The 26,013-nt window shown below is 41.8% G+C and overlaps 1 protein-coding gene across 2 annotated transcripts in view; it reads right to left on the bottom strand.

The window, feature by feature from the left end:
- TRMT11 (tRNA methyltransferase 11 homolog) overlaps positions 1–26,013 on the bottom strand; it is a 72,188-nt gene that overhangs the window by 5,893 nt on the left and 40,282 nt on the right. For both annotated transcript variants that reach the window (XM_056566482.1, XM_056566483.1), the window contains 3 exons: positions 24,087–24,156; positions 22,247–22,378; positions 11,075–11,195 (listed from right to left, as the gene is read on the bottom strand). In XM_056566482.1, coding sequence (XP_056422457.1) covers positions 11,075–11,195; positions 22,247–22,378; positions 24,087–24,156 — 323 coding nt within the window. The remainder of the gene's footprint in view (positions 1–11,074; positions 11,196–22,246; positions 22,379–24,086; positions 24,157–26,013) is intronic.

The following is a 26,013-nucleotide window of genomic DNA, read 5'->3' as shown; positions in this document are numbered from 1 at the left end:
ATGTATCATTAATTAAACCGCACGGTCAATGGCGTACGCGCAAAAAAATTTCAAAGTCCAAAATAGTGCATTTTTGGTCACTTTTTATATCATGAAAAAATGAATAAAAAACGATCAATAAGTCCTATCAATGCAAAAACTTCAGATCACTGCGCAAAAAAGGAGCCCTCACACCGCCCCATACGCGGAAAAATTAAAAAGTTATAGGGGTCAGAAGATGACAATTTTAAATGTATAAATTTTCCTGCATGTAGTTATGATTTTTTCCAGAAGTACGACAAAATCAAACCTATATAAGTAGGGTATCATTTTAATCGTATGGACCTACAGAATAAAGATAAGGTGTCGTTTTTACTGAAAAATTTACTACGTAGAAACGGAAGCCCCCAAAAGTTACAAAACAGCGTTTTTTTAAAATTTTGTCTCATAATGATTTTTTTTTCCGTTTCGCCGTAGATTTTTGGGCAAAATGACTGACGTCATTACAAAGTAGAATTGGTGCCGCAAAAAATAAGCAATCATATGGATTTTTAGTTGGAAAATTGAAAGAATTATGATTTTTTAAAGGCAAGGAGGAAAAAACGAAAATGCAAAAACGGAAAAACCCTCGGTCATTATTTTTTTTAGGTACAGCCACAGTTTTTTTTATGCAGGTTTTGGAATGGTTTCTGCCCATGTGAACAAGCCCTTAGGTTTTCTTCACATATCGTATATACTCGAGTATAAGCAGAGTTTTTCAGCACGATTTTTCGTGCTGAAAACACCCCCCTCGGCTTATACTCAAGTGAACTCTCCGCCCTCAGTGGTCTTCAACCTGCGGACCTCCAGATGTTTCAAAACTACAACTCCCAGCAAGCCCGGACAGCCATCAGCTGTCCGGGCTTGCTGGGAGTTGTAGTTTTGAAACTTCTGTAGGTCCACAGGTTGAAGACCACTCCGGCCTTCGACATCATCCAAACCCCCCACCCCCTTTAGTTCTGTACTCACCTCCGCTCGGCGGGACGTTAGGGTGCGCTGGTCCGGTGCTGCAGGACTGTCCGGTGGGGAGGTCGTCCGGTGGGATAGTTGTTCCGGGCTGTCCATCTTCACCGGGGGGGGCCTCTTCTCCGCACTTCGGGCCCGGCCCCGGAATAGTCACGTTGCCTTGACGACGATGCACAGGGACGTTCATTAGCAACGTCCCTCTACGTCGTCGTCAAGGCAACGCCTCTATTCCGGGCCCGAAGCGCGGAAAAGAGGCCCCCCCGGTGAAGATGGACAGCCCGGAACGACTATCCCACCGGACGACCTCCCCACCAGACAGTCCTGCAGCACCGGACCAGCGCACCCTAACGTCCCGCCGAGCGGAGGTGAGTACAAAACTAAAGGGGGTGAGAGGGTGGGGGGGGGCTGGATGATGTCGAAGGCCGCAGTGGTCTTCAACCTGCGGACTTCCAGATGTTTCAAAACTACAACTCCCAGCAAGCCCGGGTAGCTATCGGCTAGTTTTGAAACATCTGGAGGTCCGCAGGTTGAAGACCACTGTATCAGACATTGACAAGCGGTGATGATGAAGGGGGGGGGGGTGCTGATGACATGTGGTGGTGATGACAAGGGGATGATGAAGGTGGGGTGTGGAATGATGACAAGGGGATGATGAAGGGGGGGGTGTGGGATGATGACAGGGGGATGATGAATGGGGGGTGTGGGATGATGACAAGGGGATGATGACAGGCGGTGATGATAAAGGGGGGATGATGACAGGCGGTGATGATGAAGGGGGGATGATGACAGGCCTTGATGATGATGATGAGGGTGTTAATGACGGGGGTCTGGATGATGACGGGGAGGGGGGATGATGACAGGGGGGATGATGTATTTCCCACCCTAGGCTTATACTCGAGTCAATAACGTTTCCTGGGATTTTGGGGTGAAATTAGGGGCCTCGGCTTATATTCGGGTCGGCTTATACTCGAGTATATACGGTAACTAATTAAATGTGTACATTAATACAGATCTTTTTTTTTTTAATAATATACAACAATCAAAAGGAAATACACATTTTCTTAATCCATGTTTATCTGAATTGTGTTTAAACTTTGTTGTGTCACTGAATCCTTCATCTGAATTGTCTCTAATAATGCAGATTGATATCAGAAGGATGAAAAAAACAAGTACTGCTGCATGTACGGATTAAACACAGGAAGCACCATATTTTGTCAGAATCTATTAACAGGAAAAATACAAGAAGAAAACAGATACACGGACACGCTGCATATCTGAAATACAGATGTGGGATAGTCACACTACAATAAGGTGGATGTTTAGGATCTCCCATGTATAGGACTCAAGTATACAAGTATTTATTAACTGGAAAGTCCCTTCTTGGGTGTGAAAAGAAAAGTGAATTCAAATGCAAGAGGAGTGAAATATGGGGGTTATATGTGGGTGGCCTTGAACAGTATTAAAAAGGTTTTCTTAAAGCGGAAGGAACTTTGTTACATCGAATCGGTTGTAATTGGCATTAATATGTTCAAGCATGCAAGTTACTCTTTTTGGACACTTTGACGATCAATCTACCAACTGTACGTTTGGTGCTTAGCAAGTAAGATAATAATCTAAGCCTTGTGGATGGAAAATAAGTACCAGGTGCGAGGAGACAGGAACCACTTCAGCTAACAATCTAAAGCAGACAGAAATATACAAGATCCCTTGTTTAAACTTTGTATAATTGGGAGCAAACAGTCGCCGAACGGTCCAAAACAAACGCATTCACGAGAAGAGATTTTCATTGCTTTAGATTAAAACGCGCTTCATGGAAGCCAGCTGACATAATTCCCTGTTTAGTGGATTAGGAGGAGAGCTGGAAATGAAGTCCTGAATAACAACTTTATCCTGCAGTCAAATCAACAACTGTGAAATTAGAGAGTGTGAGGGAGGATCGCTGCTGGGAGCCAATTCCAAAGTGTGTCTAAAGATTCCCATCTTGACATAAAGCAGAAGAGAGGGTTTCTATACTAAGTGAATGGTTTCCAAACAATGTGGTGCAAACAAATGCTTAAATCTACTGCAGTTAAGTAGTGCAGTCAATTACCAAGAGGGTCATACAAATCTCACTCCTTTCACAGCCAAATTAGGCTCTGGCAACATAAAGAGGGTTAATGCCTCCAAGCATACTGGCTCCACAAAGCATATCTGCAGTGCCAAGGAACTCCGTGGTATAAGAGATAATAAGAGCAATATTACAGGATTATGGTAGATACAATGGCTCAAGGTTCATAGAAAAGAATGCCTTACCCAATCTGCTATAATAGACAGATCATTAAGATGCAAGTCACAAAAGCAAACCCCACCAGAAGAAAAAATCACCCCATACAATTACATTACTTTACCAGGATGATTTATGAGCTACACTGCAATATATCCAGAAAACAAGCAAGTAACACACAGACATGCTCTGCACACATAATAAAACTGCAATAACTAACATTACTTCTCATATCCCTGCAGCCTTATGGACATAGCAGAGCCTTATAAATAGAGCCCCTATGGGTGGTTCACAAGGTGTTTTCGGTTCTTTTTTTTTTTGGGAAGACTACCTCTGCAGTTTTTGAGCCAGAACTACCAGTGGATTCCCAATGGACTGAAAAATATAAAGGAAGGACTTCTACTTCTTCCTGCTGAATCCACTTCTGTGTAATGGCAGCCTAAAGCTGTATTAAAATTAATCGGCACAGAATTCTGGATCTATCAAGATTACATAACATAAAACCCTTGTCTCAGACTTAGAATGGAGTGGCAGCACGCATGTTAAGACTACTGCATAATTTACTTATACAGGACCCACCAATCTAGCTGGTTTTACCTATCTAGTGTATAGGTGATAACTAATAATTACCAGGACATCCCCCCCCCCTGTAAAGGGTTAATTCCTCCTTCAGATTGTTGTCTGTCAAACAAACTATTGCCCACAGCTGGAAAAGTAACACTCCACCCTTTTAGATGTCCAAAGACAACTGTTAATGGATAAACAGGATAGATTCCAGTCGATCTGGTACTGATGGATTTCCTACCAACAACAATCTACCTTGCTTTATTGGCTACCCCTGCGCTGCTGTGCCTGGTGGACTATCCCTTTCTCTTTCCCTTTTCCCCTATGCTTCTTTTACAGATACCTTTGCTGGTTCCTTTGGGCCCTGGATTTGTTTTGTTTTATCTCCTAGAATTTACCTGCATTTTGGTCTACATTTCCATCGATGGACCCCTCCCACAGACCTTGCGGTGGGACAAGAGCATGTGGACCTTATACAGACAAACTGGACAAAAGTACTTTACAGTATAACCTTACTTTTTTGTCCTCATTTATGTTTAAAGTTGGATGTTCTAGGGTGTATTAGGTACCTGTAAAACTTCCTTAAATGTAATAAAAACTAAAGAGAGACTTCATTCTGTGGATTAAAAGGATGCATCTGTCTTTTGACCAGTATATCCATGTCCCAGTGGTTAGGGCTGCCTTAAACAGCATGATGAGCCACATGCAATAAAAGTATCCAGTATTTGTTAAATTCAACAAATTGGTATTGAGACTTAATGTTCTATATATTATAAGAACTTGCTGGCTATAATATACTTAGCAACTCAACCATGGTTGGCTTGTGGGGCCCCTAGACTCCGCCCCTAGACATCTTATCCCCTATCCAAATCTGTCTGATCGTGGGGACCCCCACAATCTCTGATGCAGCACCCCAGATATCCAGTGCACGGAGCGAACTTCGCTCCGCACCGGATGACTGGCGATGCGGGGCGGAAGCTAGGGACGTCACGGCCACACCTCGCTCGTAACATCACGGCCATGCTCCCTCAATGTAAGTCTATGGGAGGGGGCGTGATGGACATTCATTAAGACTAGCATTAAGGGGGCGCTGTCATGACGTCACGAGCGGTGCGCAGCCGTGACATCGCAAGCCTCCGATGCTGAACCCAACACTCGAAACTAGCGGCGGGACCCCCACTAGGATAGGGGATAACATGTCTAGAGGCGGCGTACCCCTTTAGGCAAATTGCCCAGCACAAAGGGTGCATGTATTTCTGTTAAAGTTTTAACAATTTAGCTATTATATGATTTATTATATAAATTCTGTGAGCAGGATGACTATATGAGTACTGTATGGATATACAGAAAGAAATCACATTGCTGCTTTAATTTTCACAAGAGCCTTAAGGTAAAGAGAGTATTAGGGTAAATCCTCCACTTTTTACTTGCTCTAGGCTTGCAAAAATGTCTCCCAACATACCTAAATATCCATGGCCACCAAAATGTTTAGTGAATTGTTTGCAGAAGTGGGGACACTTACTTATAAGCTCCAAAGCCACCACACAACCTGGATATGTTCCCTGTAAACCACCCTGGCTGATATGCATGGCTCCTGTGGCCCTTGTTGTCTTCTCTGGCTGCTTCATATTATTTGCACATAGATAAGGTTCCTCTCCAGCTCACCGTGTAAACCCATTCAGCAGCTGGGGTCAGTGTTAGGCAGCACCAAAAAAAAAGGATACAAAGAAAGGGAATATCCAGTGTAAATTTGTGCAAACGATCCGGACTTTATTATTTAAAAGTAAGCATATCACAGGAAAAGGGACCCGTTTCAAGTGATAGTATGCACTCTTCGTATGATCGTTTGTTTGCACAAATCTGCACTGGATCCTCTTTCTTCATATTTGCCATACTTCCCTCCTCTTGCCTACATATCCCAGCAATCACTGCAGCCCCACCCTCCTGCTCTGAGCAGCATAGAGAAGTTCAGTGTGTGATTGGCTAAGGCTTTAAACACCTCCCAATTCTCAGCACTAAAGGGAACATGACTCATCAGTGCATGGTGAAAAACATATGGTCTGTGTCTCTCAGGAGAATGGAGGCTGCTTTCAGAGAGGGACTTCAACAAATACCGTGTAGATAGCTTGATGATGACATTCCCTCACTTGAGTGACAACCAAAGAGAGGAAACAGCTCTATATAGCTACTGAATGATATTTAGACCATTAAATAGGTTAATGAGAGGGAAAGGATGGGCTATGGGTTTAGTTCCACGGGAGTACCCCTTTAACTTACTGCCTAATATATAATATAATAAACCTTAATTCCCCCTCTGCCAGTCCCCTGGGTATCGTTCTGCCGCCCTATGGAACTGGTCCTCTTATTGTTTTTGGGCCTGACACATCACATTGCGCTCAGTTAATCGCTGGCCGCAGTGATGTCCCCCACTAGGCCGGTCATAGGCTAAGCAGCAGTACGATGTATTGGGCCTGGGGCCATCCTTTTTCCAGGTGCTCAGGCCCAATACATCCCATTGCCACTCAGCCTATCACGACTGAGGCTGGACATCACTTCGGCCGATAAGCTGAGAGTAGAGTCTCATGTGAGGCCCAAAAGCAAAAAGTTTGTGGAAGCTAATTCACGGTTTATTATTTAAATTGCAACTCGAGCAAAGTTAAACAACATTTTTTATTTTAACCTTTAATATGTGCATCAACATGACAGTGTTATTAACTTTGTCTGTCAGTGGTTTTTATGTGAGGGGGAAAAAAAGAATTCTTTGCTGTGGTGGATGAGGTTTTCTAAAAGAAAATGAACTGTCTCTACAGAGAAGAAATCCAGTGTTGAAATATTCCAGAACAAAGCTTCATCCTAGCAAAGCAAGAAGACATTCATGATGAAGAGGAAGTCATTCATAGTTCTGAGTACCCTAGAGCAGAGCGTGCAATGTAAAGTCCTGGTGTGAATGTGCAAAGTATCTGCAAACCATCTGGCCTGTGAATTAGAAGCACCTGCCTGTTCGCCTGCCAAAGAGCAGTAAGTCATTTGTCTCTGAGCTCCAATCAGGTGCTGTAATACAAACATTTAAAACCACAAAGAGATGCTTAGCTAAACACCCAATAATAAAATAACAAAACAATAAAAACAAATGCCGCACAGAATATTAGAGGAGAGTGAAGAAACCAATCACGGGGGGTCTGTAAGGGGTTAACAAGGAAAAAACTACTGAATGGTGCGGTTCGAAAAAAAAAAGACTTGATGTAAGACCTGCCCACGGATTACAAACAGAAACGGAGAGAAAATAAACAAGTGCCAAGGGTTTAAAGAGAAGGAAAAGGCGGCAATTTTTTTGTTTGTGCCAAAGTCAACACAGTTGATCCGAGGAGTAACAAGCACAATTTGTTATGGTAATGTTGGGGTTGTTTATCATTCCCGCTCTTGTTTTATCCTCGTACAGGGCGAGATGTCGCTAGCTGTGCATATCATAAATGCTGGGTGACCTTGCATTGGGTTTCCTCAAGCTGTGATGTTTTGACAAACCAAGTATAAACTACAGATGGTCAAGCATAGTGAACAGGTTAAGAACGCAGTCATTTCAGAGATAAAGTAGAACACATTCCATGTTGGTGCCCTGCTCAGCCAACCTCATATCACTTCCATCTCCACTTGTCAGCAGCTCATAATTGGATCTCTCAAGATCCCATCACATGTCTTGTTTTAATAAGAAAATGTGCAGAGATGGAATAAAGCAATCTGCGGAGACAAGCAGGTGCAGTCGGGGCAAAAATCTTTACTAAGCATAATAACCCAAATCCTCTACATATACTTCAATGGACCTGTGAGGTGATTGCAAGGACCATCACTTATGTTATTACCAACTTACAGAGTGTATTACATCCCAGAGCTACAGTCTGACCTGCTGGGTCACTGTCTGTATAAAGTTTACTCAAAGTAGTTTGCATTCTGGGAAACATCATTTTTACATCAGAAACTAATTAATAATTTGATGTAAGAAAAAAATTCTTATATTTCACTAAAGCATATAGCTAAGATGGTAGGAATGGTCCAGTTAAGCCAATAATTCCACATATAAAAAGAACCATACACGATCACAGATATTAAAAATTTGTATTCTAAAAGTTGAAACCCTACAGTATTCAGATTGGTTTCTAATACTTTATCCAACAAGTGGATCACCCCTACATTTATGTTTATTTCGAAAGGAACAGGAAATAAGTGGCTGGCAAAGACATAAGACATGGCTTATCTCTAGAAAACAGGAGATCTCTCATTCCATCAGCCATCATTCTTAGGGAGTTACTGTCAAATAACAAAAATCTTTTGATTTGTCGCACAGACATGTCAAAAGTTTAGATAAGTCAGGGTTCTCGGTATAAGGAGCCGGTCTCCTGCAACTAGACAGTGTGCGGTACCGAGGAGTAAAACACTTGATACAGCTATATTTAACAATAAAAGGGGGGTTTCAGGACTGAGACCCTGACCAATCTAAACTTTTGACATGTCTATGCAACGTTTTTTAGTTTACAGCATTTGCTGTTAAAAAGGACCTTAGATATATCCTGACTGTCCTGTTTTAGTATATACAGTCATGGGCGTAAATGTTGGCACACCTGAAACTTTTCAAGAAAATGAAGTATTTCTCACAGAAAAGGATTGCAGTAACACATGCTTTGCTATACACATGTTTATTCCCTTTGTGTGTATTGGAACTAAACCAAAAAAGGGAGGAAAAAAAGCAAATTGGACATAATGTCACACCAAACTCCAAAAATGGTCTGGACAAAATTATTGGCACCCTTAGATTAATATTTGGTTGCACACCCTTTGGAAAAAAATTACTGAAATCAGTCGCTTCCTATAACCATCAATAAGCTTCTTACACCTCTTAGCCGGAATGTTGGACCACTCTTCATTTGCAAACTGCTCCAGGTTTCTCTTATTGGAAGGGCGCCTGTTCCCAACAGCAATTTTAAGATCTCTCCACAGGTGTTCAACGGGATTTAGATCTGGACTCATTGCTGGCCACTTCAGAACTCTCCAGCACTTTGTTACCATCCATTTCTGGGTGCTTTTTGACGTATGTTTGGGGTCACTGTCCTGCTGATCTCGGACACAAACCCAGCTTTCTGACACTGGGCTGTACCCAAAATCTGTTGGTAATCCTCAGATTTCACACATTCAAGGCACCCAGTACCAGAGGCAGCAAAACAACCCCAAAACATCATTGAAACTCCACCATATTTCACTGTAGGTACTGTGTTCTTTTCTTTGTAGGCCTCATTCCGTTTTCAGTAAACCACACACACACACACACACACACACACACAAATCACAGTAGAATGATGTGCTTTATCAAAAAGCTCTATCTTTATCTCATCTGTCCACAAGCCATTTTCCCAGAATGATTTTGGCTTACTCAAGTTCATTTTGGCAAAATGTAGTCTGGCTTTTTTTATGTCTCTGTGTCAGCAGTGGTGTCCTCCTGGGTCTCCTGCCATAGCATTTCATTTCACTTAAATGTCAACGGAAAGTTTGTGCTGACACTGATGCTCCCTGAGCCTGCAGGACAGCTTGAATATCTTTGGAACTTGTTTGGGGCTGCTTATCCACCATCCGGACTATCCTGCGTTGACACCTTTCATCAATTTTCCTCTTCCATCCACACCCAGGGAAATTAGCTACACTGCCATGGGTTGCAAACTTCTTGATAATGTTGCGCACTGTGGACAAAGGCAAATCTAGATCTCTAAAGATGGTCTTGTAACCTTGAGATTGTTGAGATTTTTCCACAATTTTGGTTCCCAAGGTCTCGGACAGTTCTCTTGTCCTCTTTCTGTTGTCCATGATTAGCTTTCAGGTGTGATTTTTATATTGCCCACACTTGTGTTACTTGCCCCAGGTGAGTTTAAAGGAGCATCACATGCTTTAAACAATCTTATTTTTCCACAATTTTGAAAGGGTTCCAATAATTTTGTCCAGCCCATTTTTGGAGTTTGGTGTGACATTATGTCCAATTTGCTTTTTTTTCCTCCCTTTTTTGGTTTAGTTCCAATACACACAAAGGGAATAAACATGTGTATAGCAAAACATGTGTTACTGCAATCCTTTTCTGGGAGAAATACTTCATTTTCTTGAAAAGTTTCAGGGGTGCCAACATTTATGGCCATGACTGTATTTATGTACCACTTAGCTCTGTGGTATGCTGTCCCTTTGTTATTCCTACTAGAAATAGTCAATGACTGAATAGTCAACTGGGGTTCCTACACAATCTGGCTCCATTCAGAGCTGACCGTGTAGATGGTGCAGGTACATGCCCCCCCCCCCCCCCCAATCTGGTAACACCCAGTTGGTTATTTAGTCATACATTTGTTGTAGGACTAACAGATGAATGACACCACGAAAAGCTATATAAAAAGATGTTCCAGGATTGTTAAAATTTACAGAGCATAATGTGTGTAAGTCAAATATATATACATACATACATATATATATATATATATATATATATATATATACATACACAAAAATACACATATTTTTATGGCTTTAATTAAAAATAATTACAAATATGTTTGTGTGGTATCCATAGAGTTCTTTGTGCCTATAGTTCTTTGTGTATCCCTGATTTTAAACAAATTAGGTTTGTCACACAAAGCAAAATACGGACCAGTATAATGGAACTGTAGTAAAAAGTCTGTTTAGTGACGTACAATATAGTTCCTTGCACACAATTGTTTTGTTCAAGAAGCCTAAGTGAAACAAACAAAACCATCCATGTCACCCCCACCACTGGGAAATATCAGACTAAATAAAATAAGAGCTTTAATACCAGGCCAAGCCCATGGACATGATGTATCTGAGTGGGGCTCTCTTGTGCATGGTTTTCAGCAAGCTCCATTCAACAATTTGTCAATATGAATTTACCCCAAATGTTATTCTTTTGCACTGTGGCACCAAGAATATAAAAGCATTTCACTTTCACCACAAGAATTGCATACCTGACTGTACTGAATCATTGTATATGGTGATGTAATATAGACAGGTCATGTTTACTAGAATCAGACTGAATGATGAAAAAGTCATGCTGCACATGCTATAAAGGAAGTAAAGTGAAATCCGAACACTCACTGACTATAAGCACTACCACAAATATTAAAAGTTTTTCTCACCTGTTTAAAGAAATTACATTCTGATGCAACATGGAAAAATAATGTGAAAATATGTCCCCTCCCTGTGCATGCCCTCTCTAAGTGCTCTCACCTCAAACTCCTTCACCTTTTCCATTGTTATCAGGCGGCGAGACGTGTGGCTGGAAAGCATCTGTTCACAGTTACTAATAAGTTTCAGGCACGGGTGCCGGGGTACAACCTCATCCGTATATCTAAAAGAAAGAAAGCAGAGCTGGTAAAATCAGCAATGAACCATAAAGAATTAGCTTTTCAAGAACATTTCACATTTAGATCACTAATGTTCAATTGTGCATTGTTAACCCTAAGGAAGATTTACTTCTGCCAATACCATTAGCAAAACAAAAAGCTAGGCAAAAACATATACGGCAGGTCATATGGTTACAGAGTAAAAAAGAACTAAACCGAAATAAAAGTAAAAATTGCATACATTAACATAATGATGGTCTATGTGTATACACTTTAAAGTCATGTTATAGGTGTCTTGGGAAAAGTAGAGCTTTTCAAGTAGCGAATTTCCATCTAGAACATAAAGTTGACCATAACCTAGTAAATCAGTTTGGTCATCATGTATTATTTACATAGATCTTGCTACTTCTCCATTTAGGAAGGGCAATCATATTGGTTGAACCACTGTATGTAGAATTATGTAAAATGATTTTCGACAAAACAATTCAGTAATTTGGGGTTCTTCCTATGTGTAAAAATTGACACTGGTACCAGAGAACTATGACGATAAATAAATACATATGTTGTTCACCATGCACTGGATCTACCTTATATGCAATATAACCTAGAAAATATTCAGGCGTAGACGCAGTGATGTTTTAACTTTTACTACTGGACAAATTCCAAAACTTTTGTACAAAAGACCCCAATAGACCAATTTTTTCTCTTAGAATCTAAACAAACAAAAATACTTTGAATGTCGCTTGTTAACAGTGAGACTTTCTGTTCACAGAATGTAAAAGATGCATCAGAAGCTGCCATGTTTGTGTCCTTTCTTCCCTCCACTGAACTGTTTGCTCTCTAGACTTGTTCCCTCCATGTTCCGAGCGTCCCTAATCCAGACTGATTCCTTACTCTCAGCAATAAACCAGAACAAGCACCTAATCCCTTTATCCAGGTCTGTCAAACAATATTAACTTCTAAAAAGCTGTTGAAAATTTGTGTTTTGGTTCAAAATATGGCAACTTTTCTAGGAGACTTCACGGAAAATAATACAACCGCTGCCAAGGTTTATAAATAGTATAACAGTGACACGTCTCCTGAATAATGGCTATTGGTCTTCGTCCTATATACGATCCCCAAATCCACCACCCTGTGGGAAGTGATAGATTTATATTAGGAATTTAGGCTACATTCTAACAAAGCCACAAATCAATAGTGCACCACCAGGTAAGTTGTGAACAAAGCATATTTCCATAAAGGTTCCCTCAGATTAGTTGCAGAAGCCACTGCACTCAGCTATACATTGGAAGCAGTGAGGAGAGCAGGCATTGTCCTAATCAATAACTACTAAAAGGGCCCTGTGTAGGCACTCCACATCCATAGACATGCACCATGCATAAGAACTTTTGAGAACTAAACCTGTACATAGAGTAATGTAAGCTTGTGACAAGCCTTATGCAAACTAGAATAAAATTCCCATACAAGGTACAAGACTTAAAGGGGTACTCCGCCCCTGGCATCTTATCCCCTATCCAAAGGATAGGGGATAAGATGTTAGATCGCCGCGGTCCCGCTGCTGGGGACCCCGGGGATCGCCACTGCGGCACCCCCCCATCATTACTGCGCAGCGCGAGTTCGCTCTGTGCGTAATGACGGGCGATACAGGGGCCGGAGCAGCGTGATGTCATGGCTCCGCCCCTCATGACATCATGGCCTGTCCCCTTAATGCAAGTCTATGGCAGGGGGCGTGGCGACCGCCACGCCCCCTCCCATAGATTTGTATTGATGGGGGCGGGCCGTGACGTCACGAGGGGCGGAGCCATGACATCACGCTGCTCCGGCCCCTGTATCGCCCGTCATTACGTGCAGAGCGATCTCGCTCTGCGCAGTATTGATAACGGGGTGCTGCAGCAGCGACCACAGCGATCTAACATCTTATCCCCTATCCTTTGGATAGGGGATAAGATGTCTAGAGGCGGAGTACCCCTTTAAAGAGGTACTCTGGTGAAAAACTTTATTTTAAATCAACTGGTGCCAGAAAGTTAAACAGATTTGTAAATTGTTTCTATTAAAAAATCTTAATCCTTCCAGTGCTTTTTAGCTGCTGAATTCTACAGAGGAAATTCTTTTCTTTTTGGAACACAGTGCTCTCTGCTGACATCTCTGTCCATTTTAGGAACTGTCCAGAGCAACATATATGTTTGCTATGGGAATTTTCTGTCAGCAGAGAGCACTGTGCTCATGAGATCAGCAGAAAGCTCTGTGTTCCAAAAAGAAAAGAATTTCCTCTGTAGTATTCAGCAGCTAACACGTACTGGAAGGATTAAGTTTTTTTTAAATAGAAGTAATTTACAAATCTGTTTAACTTTCTGGCACCAGTTGATCTAAGAAAAAAAAAAAAGTTTTCCACCGGAGAACCCCTTTAAAGGAAAAGGGCTTTCATGTCAGAGGCCAAAAAAAGTGGCACAAACTACAAACAACCAAAAGAAGATAGGTCAAAACACACAAGACACAAAGAAAATACCAGCAGGTAGGAGTAGGGAAGAGAAAAATATGTATCCAAAAAATTTTTTTAATATATATATATATATATATATATATATATATATATATATCACACACATAAATCCCATGATAATAAATGTCCCAGCAGAACACAATAATGGTCCCAAGGGGCTGTCACCACCTCAAACAAGTCAACTTTGCTATTAAGCAAAGCAGTAAGATATTTAAAGAACCTAAAGGACCCCTTGTCATCAAGGGCAGAGGGCAGAAGAGGGCAGAAGAAGTTGTTTCCAACTATGGGCTAGAAGCATCTTTGTCACTGTAATCATTCAAAGAAAATATTTAGTAGGATATTCTCTCAAAAATGTGGGAGTTAGATTTAAATGGTCAACAAAGCGATCCAAAGAAAAAATAACCACGAGCATAGAATATGCTAAGCTCCCAACCTGATGACTGGACAAAACCAAAAAGTAAGAAATGAGGAGCCTGTTGCCCGATGAAAAAGGGAAACAAAGTCAAGGGAAACAAAATCAAAAGTGAAGCTAGTGGGCATAGTGCAAGATTAGCAAAGCATGTGGACCAGATATATCTGGTTAAACCGATCGGATTTAAAAAGGTAAAAGGGGTAAAGTTTGGAGGGGAGCATTACCATAAAAAAAGAGTTGGGACGCATCGAGGCCTACCAAAATTTGTGTCCATTTATTATATGTATAATATGGAGATCATTAGGGAATATGGTGGAGATAAGTTGCACAATAAGATTTCACAAGTTTGGAATAGCCAGCCAGGTGTGGCCAAGGTCAAAAAACCCAAGCTACCAAAGCCTGGGAAGGGGCATACACAAAAGAAGGTAACAGAAGGCATTACTGACCCAACCTAGGAACCAGAAAAAAAATACCCCATGATGAAATTGAACAAGACCAAGGCTAGTTGAAAAATTGTAAACAATAGTAAGACGAGCAGTTTCAAACAGTGATGTAACAAAAGCACTACAAAGTTATCAGGCCCTAGTAAAAGGAGGGGAAAGATAGGTTAAAGGGGGACTCCGGTGGGAAATTATTTATTTATTTATTTTAAATCAACTGGTGCCAGAAAGTTAACCAGATTTGTAAATTACTTCTATTAAAAATTCTTAATCCTTCCAGTACTTATTAGCGGCTGTATACTACAGAGGAAATTATTTTCTTTCGGGATTTCTTTACTGTCACGACCATAGTGCTCTCTGCTGACCTCTGCTGTCCATTATAGGAACTGTCCAGAGAAGCATATGTTTGCTATGGGGATTTTCTCCTGCTCTGGACAGTTCCTGACATGGACAGAGGTGTCAGCAGAGAGCACTGTGGTCATGATAGAAAAGAAATCCCAAAAGAAAATAATTTCCTCTGTAGTATATAGCCGGTAATAACTACTGGAAGGATTAAGATTTTTTAATAGAAGTAATTTACAAACCTGTTTAACTTTATGGCATCAGTTGATTAAATGGGCACTGTCAGATACAAAAACTTTTGATATGTTGTAAAGCATGCAGAACCAATAGGTTTTGCCATAGCTTTCATAAGAAAATTTTTAGTATTTCATACTGAAAAAGCCAGTCAAACAACTGCTCCCCCTTGCCTGCTTGGACACATACTAGTCCTGCTGTGTCCATGCGTCATGGACACACTTCCTTGATTGACAGCTGTGAGCGCAGGGCTCACAGCTGGAGGAAAAATCCTCCCACTGTCAGCTTGTGTCCCGCTACTGTCAGTGAGGACAAGCTGAGAGTTGTAGTTAGCTAATGCTAGGGAAGATGTGAGCAGACAGTATACTTAGGGAGGGGGCGGAGACCTGCACAGTGAGGCCACGCCCCCTCCCTTTAAGAGGAATTCAGACTAGTGATGTAAATTAAAAGTGTAATATATATATATATATATATATATATATATATATCTCAATGTGTGTGTATGTATGTGTGTATGTTCCAGCATCACGTCCAAACGGCTAAAGATATTAACATGAATCTTGGCACACATTACTAATATGTCAACAACAAACATAGGATAGGTGATTTAACCCTTACAAGTCCCATACAAGTCAATGGGAAATATATGTTACTGCATAACTTCCAAACGGCTGGAAATATTTTGATAATACTTTGTCACGTTATTTATATGTCCACTTAAAATATAGGATAGTTCATTTAACCCTTCATTACCCCCATTTGTGAGGGTCGGGGTTTTTGTTTTAACTCCCACGCAAATCAATAGGAAATGTATGTTCCCACATAACTTCCGTATCGCTGGACATATTTCAATACCTGGTGCACATATTACGGGTTGGGATAGGAGGACGGGGATAGGAGGACGGGGATAGGAGGACGGGGATAGGAGGACGGGGATAGGAGGACGGGGATAGGAGGACGGGGATAGGAGGACGGGGATAGGAGGACGGGGATAGGAGGACGGGGATAGGAGGACGGGGATAGGAGGACGGGGATAGGAGGACGGGGATAGGAGGACAGGGATAGGAGGACAGGGATAGGAGGACTGGGATAGGAGGACTGGGATAGGAGGACTGGGATAGGAGGACTGGGATAGGAGGACTGGGATAGGAGGACTGGGATAGGAGGACGGGGATAGGAGGACGGGGATAGGAGGACGGGGATAGGAGGACGGGGATAGGAGGACGGGGATAGGAGGACGGGGATAGGAGGACGGGGATAGGAGGACGGGGATAGGAGGACGCGATGGGAGGACTGGATGGGAGGACGGGATAGGAGGACGAGATAGGAGGTCGAGATAGGAGGTCGAGATAGGAGGACGGGATAGGACGGGATAGGAGGTCAGGATAGAAGGTGGGGATAGGAGGTGGGGATACGAGGTCGAGACAGGAGGACAGGATAGGAGGTCGAGATAGGAGGTCGGGATAGAAGGTCGGGATAGGAAGACGGGATAGGAAGACGGGATAGGAGGTTGAGATAGAAGGACGGAATAGGAGGTCAGGATAGGAGGTCGTGATAGGAGGACGAGATAGGAGGACGGGATAGGAGGCCAGGATAGGAGGTCAGGATAGGAGGTCAGGATAGGAGGTCAGGATAGGAGGTCGAGATTTGAGGACGAGACAGGAGGACGGGATAGGAGGTCGAGACAGGAGGATGGGATAGGAGGTCAGGATAGGAGGACGGGATGTGAGGATGGGCTATGAGGTCGAGATGTGATGACGGGATAGGAGGTCAGGATATTAGGACGGGATATGGGGTTGGGATATGACAACAATATATGAGGACGGTATATGAAGTCAAAAACTTCCTCCTTTGTTTATTTTCCTCCCCAACAAGGATTAAGAAGGAAAAAACGGGCAACGCTGGGTACTCAGCTAGTAAAAAAAGAAATAAAAGATGCTAGACACAGAAAAATTTGATGCATATGGTCAGGATTAGGTACTGAGTGATATATATATATATATTTATATATATAAAATATATATATATATATTTTTATTTTTTTTACTTTTTTTTTGGATCTGTCGGGGGGTATGCTTAAAAAATTAAAAAAATAAAATTAAAAAATAAAAAAAGGTTTCCACCGAAGTACCCCTTTAACAATTAGAAACATATGGCGAGCATAGTGAGCAACAGTCCAACAATTAGGTGCTCAGGACGAGTGCCTGCGGGAACCCCTCAGTCCTGAGGAAGAGTCCTGTGATCTTTGCCTGCTTTTTTTGGGGGGAAGAAGGTTGCCACACCAGCAGCAGGGTTGGTGGCAGCTGGGCAAGACATCAATCAGGACTTGCAGAAGCTAAATACCCAAGGAGGCACATAATTGGGAAAGATCTGAGACTGAGTGTACTGTGGCAGATTGCCTAGCCAACGGAAAGATCCATACATGGCATGGTGGTCCGTCAGGATGGTTAGGTGAGGATGAAGATGGCATTGCTTCTCAAGTGCAAGTGTAAGCCAGAAGAGATCTGGAAAGGACAAAATTATGCACACAGCAAATAACATCTCTTGGAGCCACAAAGGCACTATTCAGTTTCAAGGCTCTGTCCAAGTCATCCAACTGTGGCTTCCCCAGGATTAATTTAAAAATAGCCTCTAAAGTCTACTGACCCTGGATGTCAAGATCTTCAATATGGAGCTGCATAGCGCACAAAGCTTTCAAATGCGTAGAGATGGTAAATTCCAGTTGGACAATATAGGCACAGATGGAGTTGTCATAAACTGCCTGCAGCAGTAGGGGATGAGGAGCACAGGGCCAGGGTCAAAGGCTGCACACCACTGCATGATAACGCCTGAAGAGCTTTAGAGGACCAATTAACAGAAGGAGGACACCCCAGGAAGTAGGAGGCCCTGGAAGTCACAGGCAGTGGCATACTGTGGAAGCAGGCAGCAATGCAATCAGACCTCTATGTTGCTGCACCAGGAGTAGGAAGAGGAACCAGCACCACACCACTCTGCCAAGAGTGATAGCTATTCCCCAGACTGGTAATGATGTAAGGTAGTTTTAGGGGTTTTCGGGGCCTTTTTTCATAAGGTCTTACTACGAGCCAATAAAATGCTTGCTCTGCTTTAGAAATCAGATTTTTTTTATCATTAAATCTTCTAAAAAGTAAAATTTACCCATGTCAGTGATAGCCTTCAATGGGCGTTAAAATTATGTATCATGAGTAAGCATGTGAGAGTTCATACCAAACTGGTTTCCAAAAGAAAGATGTTTTGGAACACCATAAAACTACAGAATTTGTGGTGCCATAAAACTTCAGGACTTCAGTTATTGGAAAGAATGGACAACATTCTCAGCAGGGTACTATGGAATAGAGTAATAGATGGGGAACTCATGAGTACTGACAAAGTCCACCAATGTGATCTTCTGTTTTTGTGCCCTTTACAGGATCAGCTTATGGTTGAGGTTTCACTCAAAAAAAAAAAAAAAAAAAAAAAAAAAATGTAATAAAACTTTTGGCTTTTTATAGGTCAGCCATGGAAAAAGTTTATATGTAAACCATTGGATGTTTGCTCATAACTCTACTTTCCGCACTATTTAACACAGGAAGATCTATGCATTTCATTTTTATTTGTTTTTTTTTTAGAAGAAAAGCATGTGTATGTGTCAACGTTTGTTTATGTTTACCCTTCAGGATGTAAACTAATAATAGGACATCTAAGGTGATCAAAGGCATAAGATAAAAAGGAAACCTGGTGTTGACATGACTACAACAGTTGTTTTCAACACTGAAAAAAGTCCTGTGCTAAGAGTGCAACCCCCGCTGTTCTCATCCTTCAAAATGCAAACATATAAAGAGTAAATTGCACCTAAAAGAAAAAAACAACAGCAAATGATAATACAATAATAAATAACGTGTAGTTCTTTCAGTTGTTCCCATCTGCCAAGCTGTTACAAAATCTACCTAGGTATTTTTTAAACTGGCCCGACATTTCGGATATCTGCTGGTCAAACACTCATTTAGCCAACAGCCATCTCTGCTGATCCCCTCAAACAATCGATGCTTGGAGTGATGGTAGTACAAGAAAGAAAATGACTCGGGGCACTCGCTGGTCATGCTTCTTACGTTTATTCCACGAGAGGTAGCTTCACATGTCGGGAGGGGGTAGGAGTGAAATGGGACGACGAGCGTTCGTTTTGTGGCTACAAGCCGCTTCTTCCGTTCCCTCAACATACGATGGTAATCCGTTCCAAATGAACCATCGTTTGTTGAAACCATTGTATGTTGAGGGATCTGTGCAATGTAAAGTATAGGACAGTGGTCTACAACCTGCGGACCTCCAGATGTTGTAAAACTACAACACCCAGCATGCCCGGACAGCCAACGGCTGTCCGGGCATGCTGGGAGTTGTAGTTTTGCAACATCTGGAGGTCCGCAGGTTGAAGACCACTGGTATTGGAGGTTATACTCGCGTGTCCCCGCCGCTCCGGACCGTCACCGCTGCCCTGGATGTTGCACTCCATCGCTGTCGCCGCGTCCCCGGGGTGTCCCCGACGCTCTGGCAAGGCCTCTGCTTCCCCGGCATCTTCGCTCTCCGTCGCCGCCATCACATCGTTACGCACGCCGCTCCTATTGGATGACAGGACGGCGTGCGCAGCAACGTGATGACAATGATGGAGAGCGCCGACGATGCAGGGGATCCCGAAGAGGACGCGCTGGAGCCCCGAGGACAGGTAAGTGATCGTCAGCGGACCACACGGGGCACCGTAAACGGCTATCCGGTGGCTGCTGAAGCAGTCTGCACTGTCGGATAGCTGTTTATGCGATGGCCCCGACATACAAAAGCATCGTATGTTGATGCTGCCTTCAACATGCGATGCCTCTGAGAGACCATCGCATGTTGAAATGATCGTATGTTGGGGCCATCGTAGGTCGGGGGGGTCACTGTACTTGTTTCTGCTCACTGAACACCGGTATAAGTCAAGCTTATATTTTGTTGTTACCATCACATCGAGGGTCGATCCAGAAAGGAGTGAGAGACTGTGATAGGTGTAGCAGTGTCGACTGAGCTTTCTTTTGACTTATAGGATGCTTGGAGTGTGTAGGTTTCTCGTAAGGCAGCGAGAGGGGAGAAAGCCTCCGCTAGTCTCTGAGCAAAAAACGGATCAGACATGCTTATATCCAATAGGATATTCCTGACTATTTTCTCTCCCAATGCTTGCTTTCAGGGAGTCCGTAGGCCATACACATTAAATGTTTGTATGCAGAATAGGGCAAAGAATCCTCTTTCTTCGGTGATGTCAGTAAAGTTTCCAAGGACTAAAGATGAATCTCCTCACATGTACCTATGACATACAAGATCAGCATCACAACAGCATTTCCTCTTTAAATCATGTTACTCCTGAACTGGGTGTGGTTGTCCTTCCCGATGTTTGCAGTATATACAGATTAGTAAAGGTTTAACAAGTTGCTCTACTGTACTACTGGCAGAACAGTGGCTATGTAAAACTTTCCTTGCTGTAGACAAAACATAAACCACAAGGCACGGCGCACAACATGATGACTGTGTGTGCGAGAGCTCAGTAGTTGTGGCCGCACACACTGCACAAGGGTTACAACTAGAAGAATGTTAACAATTCAGACACAACAATGATGTCAATGTGAGATTACACAAATAATGTTCTTTTAAGCTTGATGTTATCTGTCACACAGAAATGGTTATTGCTTCTCATTACAACACCGCCTGTCACTCACCACTGCTTTCTACAATATTCTCCACAAATACAGTAATAAGCTTTGTCTGGATGGAATGAAAATTTACAAAATGGGACTAAAGCTTACAAAAAGAATAAGCAAAAAATAAATAAAAAAAAGGCTGATGCAGAAAGGATCCCTTTTCTATGACATTTACAGCTAACAAATGTATTTCTTTTAAAGGAATATGTATAAAACAGATCAAAGGACACGCTTTGTCAGCATATGCATCATGTTAGCAGATTCGTTCTGCGCTAACTACGGGCAGCATGAAACACAAATGGGCTTTCTCAATACAAAGAACTATGGAGGGAATGTATTATACTCTGTATGCCAGAATATGTAAGTTGCACATTTTTGCACAAGCTGCATCTGCATTGACATTTGTGAAATTTTAGTGTGTTTGTGCCATACTTGCCACTAGAGATGAGCAAGTTACAGTAATTCGATTCGTCACGAACCTCGCGGCTCGGCAGTTGCTAACTTTAGCCTGCATAAATTAGTTCAGCTTTCAAGTGCTCCTGTGGGCTGGAAAAGGTGGATACAGTCCTAGGAGAAAGTCTCCAGCCCACCGGAGCACCTGAAAGCTGAACTAATGTACGCAGGCTAAAGTCAGCAACTGCCGAGCCGAGAAGTTCGTGACAAATCGAATCACTGTAACGTCGCTCATCTCTACTTGCCACTTTTGGTAAAAGTGGGTGGGGTTTAGATCTTAAACTGTGGCGCATAGACAGCCACCAATTGTTTAAAGGGGTACTCCGCTGAAAAAAATCTTATCCCCTAAGCAAAGGATAGGGGATAAGATGTTAGATCACGGGGGTCCCCAGCAACAGAATCTCCACGATCTAATATCTTATCCCCTATTCTTTGGATAGGGTATGAGATGTTTAGAGCGGAGTACCCCTTTAAGAATCATGTGACCCTGTGGCAACTAACTCCACAGGCTTTAGCCAAAGGCAGGTTTGAAAATACAGTTTTTTAGTAAATATGCCCATGGGGGAAAATGTCTGCTAAAAGGACCATGCCAAGACTGGAATAAGCACCAAACCAGTTGCTATATGGTCCACATTATGGAAGCACTCCTGCTCATATAAAATAAGGGCTTGTTCACACTACAGAGACTCCACACACAATTTCCACAAGGAAATTTCTGCGAGGAATTGAAAGAATTGACATGTTCGTTGTTTTGGCATAATCCACTCCAAAAAGCCTATTATCAATTTTGCCATTTATTTTTGCGGCAAATTTAGCTAAAATTCGAAATGTTAACATGTTTATATTTGCAGCAAGTAACAGTAAAATGCATACACAAAATGGAAGATGTATTATCCGTAAGTAACCTTTGAAAGACTGCACATAAGGATGTATCACAAGAGAATGTTTAAACACTTACTCAGGCCTGTACACAGGTAACCAGTAGACCAACCTCCCTCCTACTACAAGGAACTCCGCTGCGAAGTTCAACAGGTCCAAGAATATATCACTTAAGTGATAGGTCAGCTGCACAGGCACATGATTTTCTGGACTGAAAGGAGAAGAAAAATGGTAAATTCTGCATATTTCAAACCAAATTGCCATAATACAATAATTTATTGAAACATTATTCAGGACAAAGTAAATTCAAACCAGAAAACTAAAAACGGGGATTAGTAATGAAAAGTGCATGGAGGGTGCCCATGCACATTGGATTAAAGTTAATGAAAATGGACAATGGTTTGTTGGGTGACAACTAACCATCTAATGACGCATGATCATTTGAGCTGACCAATGGTAGTCTGTCTTCTGGGAAAAAAAAAATATTTGAAACGTTCCCAGAATAATTTTTTGTCCTTCACCTGGTGTCTTTGATACAGTTTGAACAACTGTAATATCCAATAAATAATAAACTGTGTATGGCTGTGTCTGACAGCTGTTCACCCATCAACCTGCTTCTATCTAACGCATAGTAGAAGAAGCAGATCACAGAGTAGTCAGTTCACATGAATGTTTTACTGCTTTTATTCAATTCACTAGCTCTGTATTTTTAAAGACGGCTTCTTTGTTGAAATGCTGCACTGTAATAAGAAGGTGAATTAAATAAAAGCCATGAAACATGTCTGCGAATCCCTGGCTACGCTATGATCTCCTCCTTCTACTATTTATGATTTAGGGCAGCTACTCTTCTTGGTCCCATGCGGAACAATGGGACTCTAGTGCTGGCATTTCTTTTGGATTGTAGACACTTCTTTCTAATGGAAATGGTTTCCATAAATGGGGACTGAAATCTACAAAGCACATATGAGCTGCCCTAGATTTCCCAAATAATTTACACTTCAGCCTCACTCTTGAAGTTGGGGTAAAAATGAAAAAGGTACAAATTTTTGCATCAGACAGGCATGCATCAGGTCTCCCTATATATCATATATAGCTGAAGTGAAGTATTTTACTTTATAGAAGTTTCAAGTAAACTCACAAGTAAAACACAACGTATAATTTTAAGGGGTTTTATCACTGTCATATAAAATTAATAGATTCTACATTACAACACCTAAAAGACTGATTTCCAGTATTCCTAGAGAGCACGTTTGTTCAAGCAAAGGCACAGGATCGGGGATGTAGCAAAAGCATAACTACACAGACTTGTTCTAGGAGGTCTGAGGAAGCTGGGCCAATTGCCTAAAAAGAACTGTACTGACAGCCATGTCGATCCATCTAGAAAGTGATGGAACACTATTTTTATTATCTTGGCAAAAGAGGACCTCTCAGAGATACATAACCTTATCATCTTAAACTCTCTCACTTTAACAAATGGCAAACACATTCAAGTGGTCGGGCAGAATTGGGGATGCTGTGCCACTGGGCCGTTCCCCCTATGGGTCCATAAATGTATGCTGAGACGCACAGGATCTTTGAGCAAGATGTAGAAGTGTGATCATGGCTGTTTTTCTCCTTTGATGTAACATTAAAGTGGTGAGGTTTCCAAATATTATGGGTAAATGCACACTCATGTATCCATTTTTAGACATAAGTGTCCCTGCTAGTTTCCTTTCCCTTTATTACACATACTACTATGTCCATCACACTAAGGGTGCTCTTACATGTTCAGGTTTTACGATGTGGTGTTGAAGCTAAAACCAGGTGTAGATCACAATGGAAGAAAACTACTAAGCGTTCTTGAATTCCTGCCTGGCATCATGTAAAAACATCCTAACACAGCAAGCGACCGCAGACAAGTGCATAGATACACAACTTACAATTGGTCTGTCTTTATCATTTCTTTCTGTGTGCCAGTCTTTCTAGTCGACTCCCGAATGCCATATGGGGCTGAAGATGGAGAAATAAAACATCAGTAAGCCAAAAAATAAAAAAATACAGCAAAACATTGGTCTCAGTCAGACCCTGACTTCCTTTTCTTCCATTGTTAGAATGCATGTAATGGCTTTGATTCTCTGTCAGCATGTGAAGACAAGGTCAGGGCTAGGCCAGCAAACAGCCCTCAACTAGAATTAACAACAGTAAACAGCTCCAGCTGTGATGTAGACTTCTATCCTTATTATATCTCCCCCAGCACCATTTAATATATGGGATTTCACAAGACAAATACGTCACCCACTAAAGACTTGGCTCAGTACAGGTGTGCACAGGACTTATCTGTGCAGCTTTGCTTTACAAGAGGGTTAGGTGCTTAACTGTGACACCTTTTGCTGTGAATAAAAAAAATAATATCTGCTAACCTAACACCCTTAGGCCGGTTTCACACGGCAGAATTTCTGCACTGAATTCTGCATGAATTTATAGCCAATACACTTCAATGGTATTTCTGCAGCAGAAATTCTGATGTGTGAATGGGACAGCAGAATCCCATTGAATGTGGCCTTAGAGCCAGGAATCGGCTCACATGTGCCTCTTATTGACGTCATCCCTGACAAGCTGTGGTGTGAGATCAAGGTATGTCACCAATCCTACAGCCAGTCAGAAGATCACGACCAGGTAAGCTCTGGACACTTTATTGAAAGCAAACGGGACACTGCACAGTTTTAACAGAAGTTGTACGTTTATCTAAACTTGTAGAAAAACTTCATTTATTAATTCGACAATGTATAGGATATGGTGGAAAAGGAAAGCAAGCAGTTATGATGAAGGAATACAATCTGAATGGTAAGCCAGCAGGTGACTTCATATAAAGACATTAGGTTCATAATGTATGTAAATAGTATAAAACCTATAATAGATAGATTTGCATCTTCGATTTCGATAATCTACAGGATTAAAAGGCTTGGTTTTGTATTCATCCTCTGTGGCTTGTGTGGTTTTATCCTTACAAACCAACCTTGCTTAAGTGTACGTTCACACGAGCGGACCCACAGCGTATGATACGCTGCAGATCCGCCACTGAAGGACCGCTGCATGGGGGCTTTACGTGTGCCCGCTCGGAGGAGTGGCAATACGCCGATACAAGCAGACACACTGAAGCCATGTTCGAGTCGCCACGCATGCGTGGTATACTCGCACACATCGTGGCCGCTCCCCGTGCTCTATGAGCTAGGCAGAGAGCACTTGCAATGTGCGAGTATACTGCGCATGCGCGCTGCGATTCACATATTACAGTGTGTCTGCACATAGTGGCATTTTACCACTCCAAGCAGGCACATGTAAAGCCACCATGCAGGTATCCTTCAACGGTGGATCCGCAGCGTAAAATACGCTGTGGGTCCGCTAGTGTGAACGTACCCTAAAAGCACACAAAATTAGTTTGGTGGCTAAAAACTATTCAACTGCAATGTGCACTTGTGTAGTGTGTGTGTATATATATATATATATATATATATATATATATATATATATATATATGTATGTATGTATGTGTATATATATATATATATATATATATATATATATATATGTGTGTGTTTATTGACTGTGTGATAATATTTATAAGAGAGTTCCTATATGTTGTGTGCGCACCATGTAGTTCATACCAAAGAGCATTCTTTTCTTATTGAAAAATAATAATATAGTACAGCAACACTTCTTTCGTGTACTGCAATACAGCATTTTTATTTATTTTTAAAGGGGTACTCTGGTGGAAAACATATATATATTTTTCAAATCAACTGGTGCCAGAAAGTTAAACAGATTTGCAAATTACTTCTATTTAAAAATCTTAATCCTTCCAGTACT

This window comes from Hyla sarda, chromosome 3, assembly GCF_029499605.1.
Source record: "Hyla sarda isolate aHylSar1 chromosome 3, aHylSar1.hap1, whole genome shotgun sequence".
Lineage (NCBI taxonomy): Eukaryota > Metazoa > Chordata > Amphibia > Anura > Hylidae > Hyla > Hyla sarda.
The sequence above is the reverse complement of the archived record's forward strand: the minus strand, read 5'-3'. Positions and strand labels throughout refer to the sequence as shown.